The sequence below is a fragment of the Heloderma suspectum genome, chromosome 15 (genome assembly GCF_057233095.1).
Source record: "Heloderma suspectum isolate Gila_16-S chromosome 15, 16-S_ref, whole genome shotgun sequence".
NCBI classification, from domain to species: Eukaryota; Metazoa; Chordata; class Lepidosauria; order Squamata; family Helodermatidae; genus Heloderma; species Heloderma suspectum.
Window position 1 is genome coordinate 1,257,642 of NC_139472.1, and position 12,164 is coordinate 1,269,805.

Consider the following 12,164-nt stretch of genomic DNA (forward strand, 5'->3'; position numbering starts at 1 on the left):
ATAAACAGCGAGACCCATAAAAATCCTAGCATATTGTCAGCACAAACAATACAACAATGGAAAACCAGCCCCAAATAGAAATCCAGACGCGCTTAACCCAAAGGATACTTGGTTTAGGAGATGCACATGATGCATGCCACATCAAACAGCGCTCCCTACTTGAAGATATGGAAAGGACAGTGACCGCCTACAGGGTCAGGTTAGGCACTTCTCAGGTAGAGAAAGTGAAAGAACCGAGGGAAATAATGATGACAAGAGATGAAGTGTGAGGCGTCACTGACAAGTTAAAAGCTAACAAGTTGCCAGGCCCAGATGGTATCCATCTGAGGCTTCCTTAAGAACTCAAATGTGAAACTGCTGATCTTTTTACAAAAATAAGTAACATGGCCCTAAGATCTGCCTCCGTATCAGAGGAACGGCCCATGTAACACCAATTTTTAAAAAGGGATCCAGGAAATTACAAGCCAGTTAGCTTAATATCTCTTCCAGGCAAATTGGTGGGAAATGTTATTAAAGATAAAATTATCAAGCATAAGGAGGACAAGTCTTGCTGAAGAAAATCAACATGGTTTCTGCAAAGCCAAGTCCTATCCCACTAAACGTTTCAAGGAGGCAGCATGCCCCTGAATACAGTCACTGAGGAACAACAGCAGGATGGTGCTGTTGCACTCGCGTCCTGCTTCTGGGCTTCCCATCACGGTGGCATACAGGATGAAACGGAGATATAATGGCAAAAACCTCAACAATTGTAATCACAGTAAAACAGCCCTTAACACACCAGCAAGCAGCAGCTAAACCAACAGTCAGGGCTGAGTACACCACCTTCAGAATGACTTGTCATATATAGGTGGGAGATTAGTATTGCAATAAATACATCATATGTATCCAATGAATGTCCAATGTGGTCCAATAAGCCATTCAGCTAGTAAAAGTTAGGGATGTGGAGTGCTGATAGAGATTGGAACATATTGTTGCCTTAAGGCTTCTGGCAGGTTCAAGGGCTTCTTCTAACCAAACGCAAGAAGGCTTCCTGGATCATACTTGTCCGACTCTGGTGGGGTCTACTTATGCAATGTCCAACATGTCCCTGTCCTTGCATCTAAGGAATTAAAGGACCTTCTGCATGAATCCCCCTGGCAGTTGAGACAACCAGGGACCCCCACCATGGTGGTTAGGGGGGTGGAGACAGGTCCTCTTTTTGTGGGAGCACCCCACGGTGGACTCCCCCCACAGCAGCGCTCACTGGGCATCCACCTTGTTGCACCTCAGGTGACAGTTAAAAGGCTATCATTTGCCCATGCTTGCAAGAAACAGAGTTTTAAAAAAATATATATTATTGCTGCTATTGAACGTTAATGTTGTTACTTTCTAGTTTGTTTATTACATTTATTCGTTGCCCTATAATTGGGGTTCTCTGGGCAGCAAGCAATTAAAACAATTTAAAATCACACTTTCAGTGCATTCTGCGTTCAAAAAATAAATGCGTGCCAAGAAATAATCCAATTCTGCAAGCCAAATAAATATTATGGAGTCAACAGGGCCTCTTGCTTCCCAGGAGTGGGTGGGAGAGGAGAAAGGCAAGCGGCCCTCACCTTGATCATCAAATGCATGAGTCAATTCATGTCCCACAACAACACCAATCCCACCAAAGTTGAGTGCCCTGTAAAAACAAATAAATAAAACATTCATTCATTCAAGAAATAGCATGAGCTGTTAACAAGACTGTTGCCACTTCATGGACTCCATCAGCAAGGTAGAGAGACTGAGGCCTAGCTAGGCACCATAAAGGGAGCAGTTCTTAATCCTCCAGGGCCCTACAGATGTTTTGGCCTACAATGCCCATCAGCATCACCAATGGTGAGGAACAATGGGAGTTCTGGGACAAAACATCTGGAGAGCCACAAGTGGCCCACCCCTGCTCCAAGGGGATAAGAGCCAACAACGCTGGTTCACAGGACACACCTGCCCTTCTCCCGCCTGGCTAGTATGGCGTTTCTCCAGATGTCACACGTATGTAACAGAAGCTTCAAAACTGACTGTAGCAGAACATTGCTTGAGCAACCCTAGCCACCAGCCACGGTGCTGCAATGTCATGAGATGGCGTTGTTGTTCCTATTTATTTATACATAATTTTTTTATACTGCTTAATTTCTTTGAATCCCTAAGCGGTTCTCATTAAAATACAACCTCACAATGTAAAACAGGATAAAAGTAGTAAGTAATTAAAAACATTAAGAACATTTCACAGCATTACATCATGACAATATAATAGAGGCAGGGAAAGCCTGTGTGAATAGGTGCGTTTTCAAGAGGCGTTCACACGGGATGCTCATCAACATTACCTCCCGAGATGGGGAGGCTCAGTCATGGCGTTCGGTAACCAGCGAAGCTGTCGAGGGGGGAATGAAGTTTGGTTTGGCGTGAGGAAAGCGCTTGCACAGAGCCCGGGGACAAGGAGGGGCTTGAAGCCCACAGGAATCTGGTAGGGTGATCTGCAGGGGGCTGCCATTGGGAGGGTGCGTCCTGCTTCCCAGCAGGGGAAAGGTTTGGTCGTATTGTCGTCGTCTTCAGTACCAACAATGCCCCAACGCCTCTCATTTACAAAGGTCCCAGGACCAAGAAGGGCCACGCTAAAGCAACCCTGGATATGCCTCTTTCAACCCTGCTAAGATGGGTCTCTGCAGGAGCCTTTTCTGAAGCTCACAAAAGCAAGGCCGGGGGGGGGGAGGGAAAATGTTAACGCCACTCCCCCTTTCCCAATACTGAATACTGGATGCCCTCAATGGGGGGGGCAGGGAAGGAGAGAGAGGGGTGCATTTATACTTGGGGGAGTTCCGGGTGTAGAACGGAGTCTGCAGAATCCCGGCCGGGAAGACGATCTCATTTTTGGTGGGGGAGTAATAGGCGTTCACCGTCGGGGGAGTCATGCTCCACCTGCAGAAGAGGGAGGAGAAGAAGATGGAGGAGAGTCACGGCTGTGTGACCATCAAACCCAACCCCATCCAGAGCCCTGCTCCCCACGAGGCAGAAGCCCGTCAAGTCCTTCCGACTGAGTCCCCCAGCCTTGCCGTTTTCTCCCCGTCTTCCTCTTTGGCCTGTGATTACCGTCGGTCACTCAGGAATGGCTGCTATACATTGTGTATCTCTCTCTCTCTCTCTCTCACACACACACACACACACACACAGAAGAAACTGAGGTAAAAGTCTCAGTGCCGTGTTTTGTTTCAATCACTAGGTTTAACAGTAAAAGAAAAATGCACGCTTCTCACTCGGAGCTTGTGCCTGAGGAGAATGACACTGTGAACGTGGTGTGGCGGCAAACTGGCAGTTGCTGTAACTGCTGGGAGGCGACGGTGAAGCCAGGTTCTCTCTATTTATATGGAAAGGCAGGATGGAAACTGGGGCCCTCTGATTGGGGAATAACTGAACATTCTAAAGATGCCCATTGGTCAGAAGTTTACACAGAGACAGGGGGACGGAACGTTGGCCACCGCGAAGCTGATTGGCCGCAGGGTTCTGACTGAACCGAATATAAGGAGCTGCGGGGGACTCTGATGGGGGACCTGTCCCGGGAGGAGCCTGACTGGAGAGTCGCCTGCAGAGGGGTCTTCGCGAGAGGCTGGGGAGCCTGAAGAAGGCATCAGCCAAGAAGAGCAGCAGCTACTAGACTGGGAGGCTGAGCTGAGAGCACGTGAGGCAGAAGCTGAAGGAGGTCTGCAGCTGGGGAGAGGAAGGCTCCTGGAGCAGCCTTCAGAGGAAGGAGCTGAAGCCTGAGTGAGAGCTAATGGCAGTGGTCTGAGGACAAAGCAGGTGCTGGACCAGACTGAAGACTTCAGAAGAAGCCTGGGGAACTGCCTTGAAGGTTTCAGGTGGAGCTCAGACCCGATCAGAAAGAAGTCTGCCATTCAAGCGCTCATGTTAGGCCTGTGAGTTAACTGGGATGGAGCTTGATAGGGGAATTGGCTTAAAGTTGCTTGGGGATAGAAACTGGGGCTTCTAGCACCTGGATGGTGGTAAAAGTAACTGCAGAAACCCTGTTTTAAAAGTCGTAGCAATATCCTTAAAGGAAGCTTTCTTCTTTTCTTTCTAATGGAAATACCATATAACTTTGTTTACTTTTTTGGCACTGTTTTGTCTCATGCTTAATGGCCAGTTACTTTAAAGGAAAAGGGGTGTAGTTTAATGGTGGCGGCAGAAGGAAAGGGAAGAATCGCCCAGTGGTGAGGGGAGATCCTCCACTGTTGTGGCTAGTGTGTGGCTAACCCAACCCAAGACCCAGGTTCTCCACACACACTAATAACTCGTGCTCTGAGTGCAGATCCTTACACAGCCTAAGCAGCACCCCCCACGCGCAAGAGGGAGGTATGAGCAGGCTCAGGAAATGGAATGTTTGCAAAAGTGCAATGGCCATGCTGGCTGAGGATAACGGGAACGCTGGTCTTAACTTCTAGAGGGCACCAGGTTTGGGGAAGCTACTCTAAACATTAGAGTACCTGTCTAATGGCTCAAAGAACACAGGCAAGGCCCAAGGCGACTTACAACAACATTATTAAAAACATACAAAATATAAAGCAGATGAAAACAATTCTCATTAACCTACTGAAAAAATGGCAAATAAAACATCAGTAAAAACCCATCAAGTCAACTGATCCAGAACAAGCCCATCATACACTGTAAATGCCTGGGAGTAGAAAGTCTTGACCTGGTGCTGAATGGGTGACAATGCTGGTGCCAGGTGGGCCTTGCTGAGGAAAGTGTTCCACAGCTGGGCCACCAATGAAAACGCCCTTTCCCGCGTTGCCATCCCTCAACCCTTCCTTCAGAGGTGGCCCTTGGAGGAGGGCCTCAGATGCTGATCGCAGCGTATGAGCAGGTTCTTGCACAGTCCCATACGTAGAAACTAAGCCAAACCAAACTGACCTTCCTCCAAAAACAACCCACCAGAGCACCACAAAGGGGACTCAGACTTTGTGCTGAAAACCGTAACAGCTGTATGCTTGCCCCACATTTTACTAAAACATTAATTACATGAACTGCTTCTGATGGACATGAGCCCGATTCAGACAATGCCCCTGCCCCAGGTGGGGGCTTCCGAGAGGCAGCGAGCTGGCCAGAAACGAGACGCGGGGTAAGACGGGGGGCCCTTGGGCTCAATCCAGCCAGGCTGCTCTTTGGTGGTCACAACTTACTGGTCACGGTTGGGTGGTTTCCGGAGCTGGTCAGCAGCCACACGGGCAGAGAAGTTCAGGAACTGCATGACGTTCTCGTAGTAGAGATCAGGCACAGCGTCGTACTGCCAAGAAGCAAAGCTCATCAGGACCGGGGCGAAGGAGGCAGAGGCAAGACTGAAAATATCTCCAGCCTAGCTGCCTTTATTGCCCTAAAGCAGACTTGTTTATTTAGCCCTAGCCGGCCGCCTTCCCCACTATACACAAAATTGGCCCCTGCCCCCAGACCTTCCAAGGAGACCTTTCTGGTCATCCCACAACCAAAAGTGCCACCAGGCACCTGCACATAAGCAGGGCCTTCCCTGTAGGCACCCACCCTTTGGAACTGTCTCCCATGGGTGGTCCAAGAGGCGGAAATTGCGGGGAGCTTTAGCCTTGAACACACATTTACTCAAGCACTTCCTGACTTGTAATCGCACTGTTCCATCCCGCTATTCTTTGTTGTAACGTGTTTAATATATTTATTATTTTATATTGGTTTTTATATCGTATTCTACTTTTCTATGTAAACCACTTAAGGAACTTATGATATCGAGGGGTATACAAGGAGTTTAAAGAAAGAAAGAATTTATAAACCACTTCACATCGAGAGAGATCAGAGTGGTGTACAACAAATTAAAATACAAATTACAAAAAAATGTTCTGGAATAAAAGCAGAAGCCTCTATAAAAGAGTGGCTGAAATGTCAGGAAAGGCTTGCCTGAAAAGAAAAGTCTTCAGCAAATGCTGAAAACTACGTAATGTAGCTGCATGCCTGATCTCAGTTGGAAGGGCGTTCTAGAGGGGGTGGGAGCTAACACACTAAAGGCCCTCCTCCATGTGGTTTCCAAGTGGATTTCTGACCCTTGTGGGACCATCAGGAGCCCCTCTTCAGAAGGCCTCCGGGACTGGGCAGGAGGAGAACAGAGAAGGCGTGTCCTCAAGTATCCTGGTCTGAAGTTGTTTGGGGCTTCATAGACCAGTACAAGAACTTGAAACCTGGCCTGGTAGCAGAGAGGCAGCCAGTGCAGAGCCTTCAGCAGAGGCATGACCCGCTGACACGGAGCAGCACCCGACAACAGTGGGGCAGTCGCATTCTGTGCTAGCCGCAACTTCCGGACCAGCCTCAAAGGCAGCCCCACATAGAGTGCATTGTAGTAATCCAGGCTTGAGGTTACCAGCATCTGAACCACCATGGCCAAGCTGTCCCTATCCAGGAGAGGGCGTAACTGGCAAACCAGAGGAAGCTGGAAAAAGGCACTCAGCTGCCGAGATCACCCCCAAAATACGAATCTGATCCTTCAGGCAGAGTGCAACCCCACTGCCCATGCTGGCTGGGGATGATGGAGTTGTAGTCCAACACATCTGGAAGGAACCACGTTGGGGAAGCCTGACCACTTCACCCACGCCCTTACAGCCAAACCTGTCCCGCCCCCTCTCAGTGCTGTGGGAACAACTGACGTCGTTGAAGACTTTGTCCAGCTCTTTGGGGTCCATGATGAACTTGGGATAACCGATCATGTCATAGATGGCATCTGCTTTCTCCCGGGCAGACCTCCGTGTCTCTTCGTCCATCCACTGAAGGCTCGCCAAACTTTCCTCGAAGGCCATTTTAATTTCCGAAATCATTTCTTCGGCCTAGCAGGAAAGAGCACAGGTGGGCAAGAGCCCCACAAACCCCCTTCCTTTTTCAGGAACAGTGATCACTGCAAGTAGCCAGGGCAGGAAGAGTACCTGCAGGACCAGTCACGCAGAGCTGAGAAACCAGGAAGGCGGGCGGGCGGGCGGGCGGGGGAGAATGCGATGGCACTTTTGAAACAGGGTTCTATTAGTGTACCACAATTCCACAGAGGTATCCCATAATGAGGTGGTTGGTTACATTTCTATACTGGCCAATAGCCAAAAGTTCTCTGGGCAGCTCACAAAAATTAAAAGCCCAAAATACAGTACGATAAAAGATAATATAAAAACTTTGAATTGTAAAGGTCTTATATTACCTTTTAAAGTTTAAAACAGAACACAACTAAAATAAAAACCAGCAGCAGTGCAAAAGATCTAACAACGTAACAACTTAACATGCTTAAAAATGAGACCGAAGAGCTAAAAAACTTGGGAGAATAAAAAGGTCTATGCTTGGTGCCAGAAAGACCACAATGGAGGCGCTAGGCAAGCCTCTCCCAGGAAGGCTTCCCACCACCTTGGTGCCACCACTGCAAAGGCCCTTGAAAGTGAGACACACAGATCCCATGAAGCAGCACCATCACAGCTGGGGTCAGTCTGGGCAGGGGCTTTGTTACGCATGAGAGCTTCCACTGGGTTGTAGCTGCAGCTGTATGTGGCAGGTTTTGATTTTATGCTGGTGTTTGTTGTTTTTAGGATGCTTGCTGCTCTTGCTGTTTTTACTGATTTCATTACCAAACCATATCAGTTTTTATTACATGTTTTATTATTTTACGTTGCCTTGGGAGGGCTCCTGCCCTGAAAAGCGGTCAAGAAATATTTTAAATAATAATATCCATTTCATTTCATTTATATTTCTACACCGCCCCATAGCTGAAGCTCGCTGGGCAGTTCATTAATATAACATAATTATTATTTAATAATAGAGCCAGTGTGGTGTAGTGGTTAGAGTGTTGGACTGGGGCTCAGGAGATCCAGGTTCTAGTACCCACTCGACCAGGACTATGTGACTTGGGTGACTTTGGGCCAGTCACTGACACTCAACCTAACCTACCTCACAAAGTTGTTGTGGGAATAAAATGGAGAGGAGGAGGATCATATAAGCCACCTTGGGTTCCTTGCAAGAGGAAGAAAGGTGGGATATAAATGTAATAAAATAAATTAATAATCCATGTGGTGGTGGTGCCCACATTGTTCTGGAGTAAGCCAAACAATCTTTGACTGGGCTCATGCAGACTGACCAAGGGAGGTAAGGCAAGCTTCCAAGTTTCATAGAACTCTAACATTCTAAAGAAAGAAAAAACATGTTTCGTGTGTGCATTGCAAGTGAGGAGACCCTCATCCTAAAGCACACGGGGACGTGATGAAGAAGGTGGTACTTACTACCGTCTTGCTCTCTTCGGCAAAGGTGGCTCTCACGAACATGGCCCCCAACGCAAAGCCCAGGTTGTTGTCTGTGTCACTGATGCAGTACTTCCAGCGGGGCAAACAGGTCTGCTGGGGTGAGAGGATGCGCCCTCCATAAGTGCAGCTCAAGTGTGAGGCCGTAGCTCAGGAGCAGGAGCGCCCACTTGCCCTGCAGGAGGTCCTTGGTTCAATCCCCGACATCGCTGGTTAAAAAGGACCTCAGGAAGCAGGGGTGGGAAGGACCCGTCAGCCCGAGACCCTGGAGCAGACAATCCTGGGCGACGAGGATGTGGACCCATAGTCTGACTCGGGAGAAGGCAGCTTCAGTGGCTAGAGCAGCCTTCCCCATCCTGGTGCCCTTCAGACATGTTGGACTAAAACTCCCATCATGCTGGCTGGGGGTAATGGAAGCTGAAGTCCAACATGCCTGGAGGGCACTAGGGCATGGAAGGCTAGGCTACAACTTTGGGCTACGATGTAGGAGAAGCAGGTTCCAGTTCCCACTCGGATACTAAGCGGCCTTGGACAAAACGCTGTGTCTTGGCCAGGCCTGCCTCGCAGGATTGTTGCTGGAGCGTGAGGAGGATATGCTTTTGTTGAATGTGATTTTTTAAATCCAAAACCCACAATGAGGCAATACCTTTATCAGAAACACCCGAAATGCCACCCCCGCCCCAAGAGAAAGACTGTGCAAGCTTTGCAGTTCTCCAGAACTCTTCTTCATGATATACAAGAACATGTGGGGGAGGGGAGAAACAAAACAGGTACAAAGATTAGGTCAGAGGTTGTGGCCATAACCTGATGAAGAGTTCTGGAGGGCTCAAAAGCTTGCACACTTTTTTGGTGGCTTTTCAGTGGCTGTAGAGAAAGGAAGAAAGGGGATGTGGGGCTTGGCACCTAAATAAATGAGGGATGTGATGCAGCAGCAGAGGGAGCTCTTGGCACATCATGCAAGGATGCTGGGAAGTCTGGGGATATTCAGGAAACAGCACGGCCAGAGGAGGGAGGGAAGGACGCTTCTTCTGATTTTCTGGGAGGAGGAGGAGGAGGCCTCCGACAATGGCCATTCACCTTCTCCTCCCTCCTGTGACGTTCGAGGACAAAGCCACCCACAAAGTCATCATTTCCTTTCCCGGAGATGGCTTGCATCTCTCGATTACACCCAAAAATATTTTTACGCAATTCTCAAACCAGTCAGATTCTGGGAAGGAGCCATTTTCAGGAGGACTGAACAGAGGACCTACTGCCTGCAAAGCAGGTCCTCTCCCCTTGCGATGGGCCTCCACCCAGCACACCCACTCCCCATCCTGCCCTCCCTGTTCCCCACTTCTCTCCTCACCTTCTTGGACCCATACATGATCTCCAGAAACTTCTCCTCTGCATCTTGGAAGCGCTGGTCCAGAAAAGCTGCTCCTTTCCTTACCAGATGCCAGATCATGTGGTTGTGCAAGACTCTGCAACAGGCAAAAAGAACAGTTGGGGGCTCCTCTCCTAGAACCCACCGGGAAGGTCTAGCTCCGGGGGGGGGGAGCTCCACTGACCCCAGTTGCGTATGGCACATACTGCAAGAGAGACGCCCCCCCGGTCAAGGGTCACCTTTCACATCTACTTTTCTATCTGCAATGGGGTGGGGTGCGGGAGAGAACAACAGAAACAACTATGTTAGCAGCCAGATGTGTTCCACAGGGGCAGGTCATCATGTGCATTCTGCCACATCTGGAAGTTGGGGTTTCCTGCCCAAGTTTCTAGGTCCCAATGAGGGCAGGGACAGATGCTTCAACCTGTGCCTGGTCCAGGATTTTGAGGGCCCTCAAGCAAGACACCCTGCATGGGGCCCCTCCCTCAGGGAGCCGACCTTCTCACCACCATGGTCACCAGCTGCTCTTCCTCCTCCTCCTCCTCGCTCCCGCTTGCTTGGCAGGCAGAGTCAGGGAGCAAGCGGATGGTGGCATCTGCTGCTGCTCCTCCTCACCCCCACTGCTGTCTGGGCCAGAGCAAGCGGCCGGTGAACAAGCCGGCCGCAATGAGGAAAAGGAGGAGCATGTCCAGGGGGCTCTGGCCAGTGGGTCGCAGCTGGGCTGCGGGGCTGTGGCAGGGGCCCAGCCATGCCGACCCTTGGCGCCGGCCCTGGCTGCAGCCCAACTCGCTTGCCCAACCTGCGTGCCAGCCCACACTCACTGCCTGTCCGTATTGAGGATGAGGTAGGAGACTTGCTCGAGGTATTCTCTGGCGTAGACCACCACCGGCTCGGACTCGTTGATCTCCACGGGGGAGAAGACAGCGCTGAGGAGGGGCATCCAGTCAACGGCAGGAGCAAGACCCTTTAGGGGCGGGAAGACGACAGGAGGAGGAAATTGAAGAAGGGAGGGAATGTGTTCAAGGGTTGTCGTTTTAATACTTCAGTATTTAATATTTTTACCTATTATTGTGGGTGTTCACTTTTGAACATCTGACATTTGTGGGAAGGTGGATTATAAACAGGGGAGGGGGAGGCCAAGTAGCAAAACATCCATTCCTCTCAGGAACGCTCCGGCGGGGATAATGGAACAAAACACAACATTCTGGGGATATTTATTGTAAGCTATTTTTTTCAGCAGCAGCAGGAGTAGAGAGAATTTTATTGATTGTAGAGGCACAGCCTAAGGAAGTGGGGGGATTCTGCCCACTCCTCCAATTCAAATAAAGGCACGGCCTTATCACACACACACACACACACACACACACACCCCCCGTCGAATGATTTTCGGAAAGACAGGAGTATAATGACAATGGGGTCGTTTGGTCATTCCTGTCCTTATTTTACATTCCTCTGGCTCCACTTCAAAAACACAGGGCCACATTTCTAAAAATTTCAAACTCATCTGCTGATACAGAAGTATATGCCAGCATGTCCACGAACCATGGCCCCTGGGCACTGTTTGCACAGCCAGCTCATTACATTTTGCCACCCGAAGTGGCTACACTGCTCCCATCCAAAGGGCAATGAGCAACGCTACAAAGGATGCTGGGCACAGATTCCTGCAGCATATGCACGCGCACAGCACACCAGGTTTTGGGGGGCCCTGGGGCAAGAATGCCTCAATGGGCCCCCTCCCTCGCCAACTGCCATTCCTCCTCCACGCTCCCACTTGCTGGCTCGACAGGCAGGGAGCCAGTGAGCAAGTTGGCCGCGGCATCTCCTGCTCCTCCTCCTCCTCCTCCTTACTGGCACTGTCACCGGGCCACAGCGAGAGGCAGGCAACAAGCAGGGTGTGATGGGGAAGAGGAGGAGCAGCTCCAAGGGGCTCTGGTCAGTGGGCCCCTGCGGGCGGGGGGCTTGGCAGGTGCCCAGCCATGCCGATGCTTGACGCCAGCCCTGCACCCACAGCTGCTGGCTGGTCAACGGCAGCTTCCAAAACAGGTGGATCCACATCTGAGAGAGAGGCAGGCTCCAAACCTCAGGAGGCCACCTGTCTCAGACATGCCAGAGCCCTTCCTCACCTTGAGCTCCCCAGCAGGTATTTTGTGGTAGATCAATTCCTCATCTCGCCGCTTCTCCTGGGGGATGGTGATGTTGGCCAGGGCGGTCTCAAAGTCCAGGATCTGCTGCATCTGTTGCCGGGTGCCTGACTCGTCCTGCCCGCCGACGAGCATGCCCAGCTGGACCATGAAGTCCAGGTACCCTGCGAGCACCTGGATCACAGGTGAGGAGGCGGCGACACAGGTGTAAGCTAATTAAAATAGGAGGGCGGGAAGAGAGAAAAAACAGCCCACACAACAGACGGGGCGTGTGTGTGCGTGTGTGTGTGTGTGTGTGTGTGTCAGTGTCACACAGTGGCACGAATTCCAGCAATACAGGGAATTCCTGCCATAGGCAAGGGCACTGCCTTG

General features: G+C 50.3%; 1 protein-coding gene across 9 annotated transcripts in view; it reads right to left on the minus strand.

Annotated features, from left to right (window-relative positions):
• The window catches only part of ECE1 (endothelin converting enzyme 1), a 51,385-nt gene that overhangs the window by 7,895 nt on the left and 31,326 nt on the right, over positions 1–12,164 (minus strand). For 5 of the 9 annotated variants that reach the window (XM_084821911.1, XM_084821918.1, XM_084821917.1 and 2 more), the window contains 8 exons: positions 11,775–11,966; positions 10,473–10,615; positions 9,634–9,748; positions 8,271–8,384; positions 6,669–6,845; positions 5,190–5,293; positions 2,824–2,934; positions 1,593–1,660 (listed from right to left, as the gene is read on the minus strand). In XM_084821911.1, coding sequence (XP_084678037.1) covers positions 1,593–1,660; positions 2,824–2,934; positions 5,190–5,293; positions 6,669–6,845; positions 8,271–8,384; positions 9,634–9,748; positions 10,473–10,615; positions 11,775–11,966 — 1,024 coding nt within the window. The remainder of the gene's footprint in view (positions 1–1,592; positions 1,661–2,823; positions 2,935–5,189; positions 5,294–6,668; positions 6,846–8,270; positions 8,385–9,633; positions 9,749–10,472; positions 10,616–11,774; positions 11,967–12,164) is intronic. The other 4 variants (XM_084821912.1, XM_084821919.1, XM_084821916.1 and 1 more) reach the window with 1 other exon arrangement.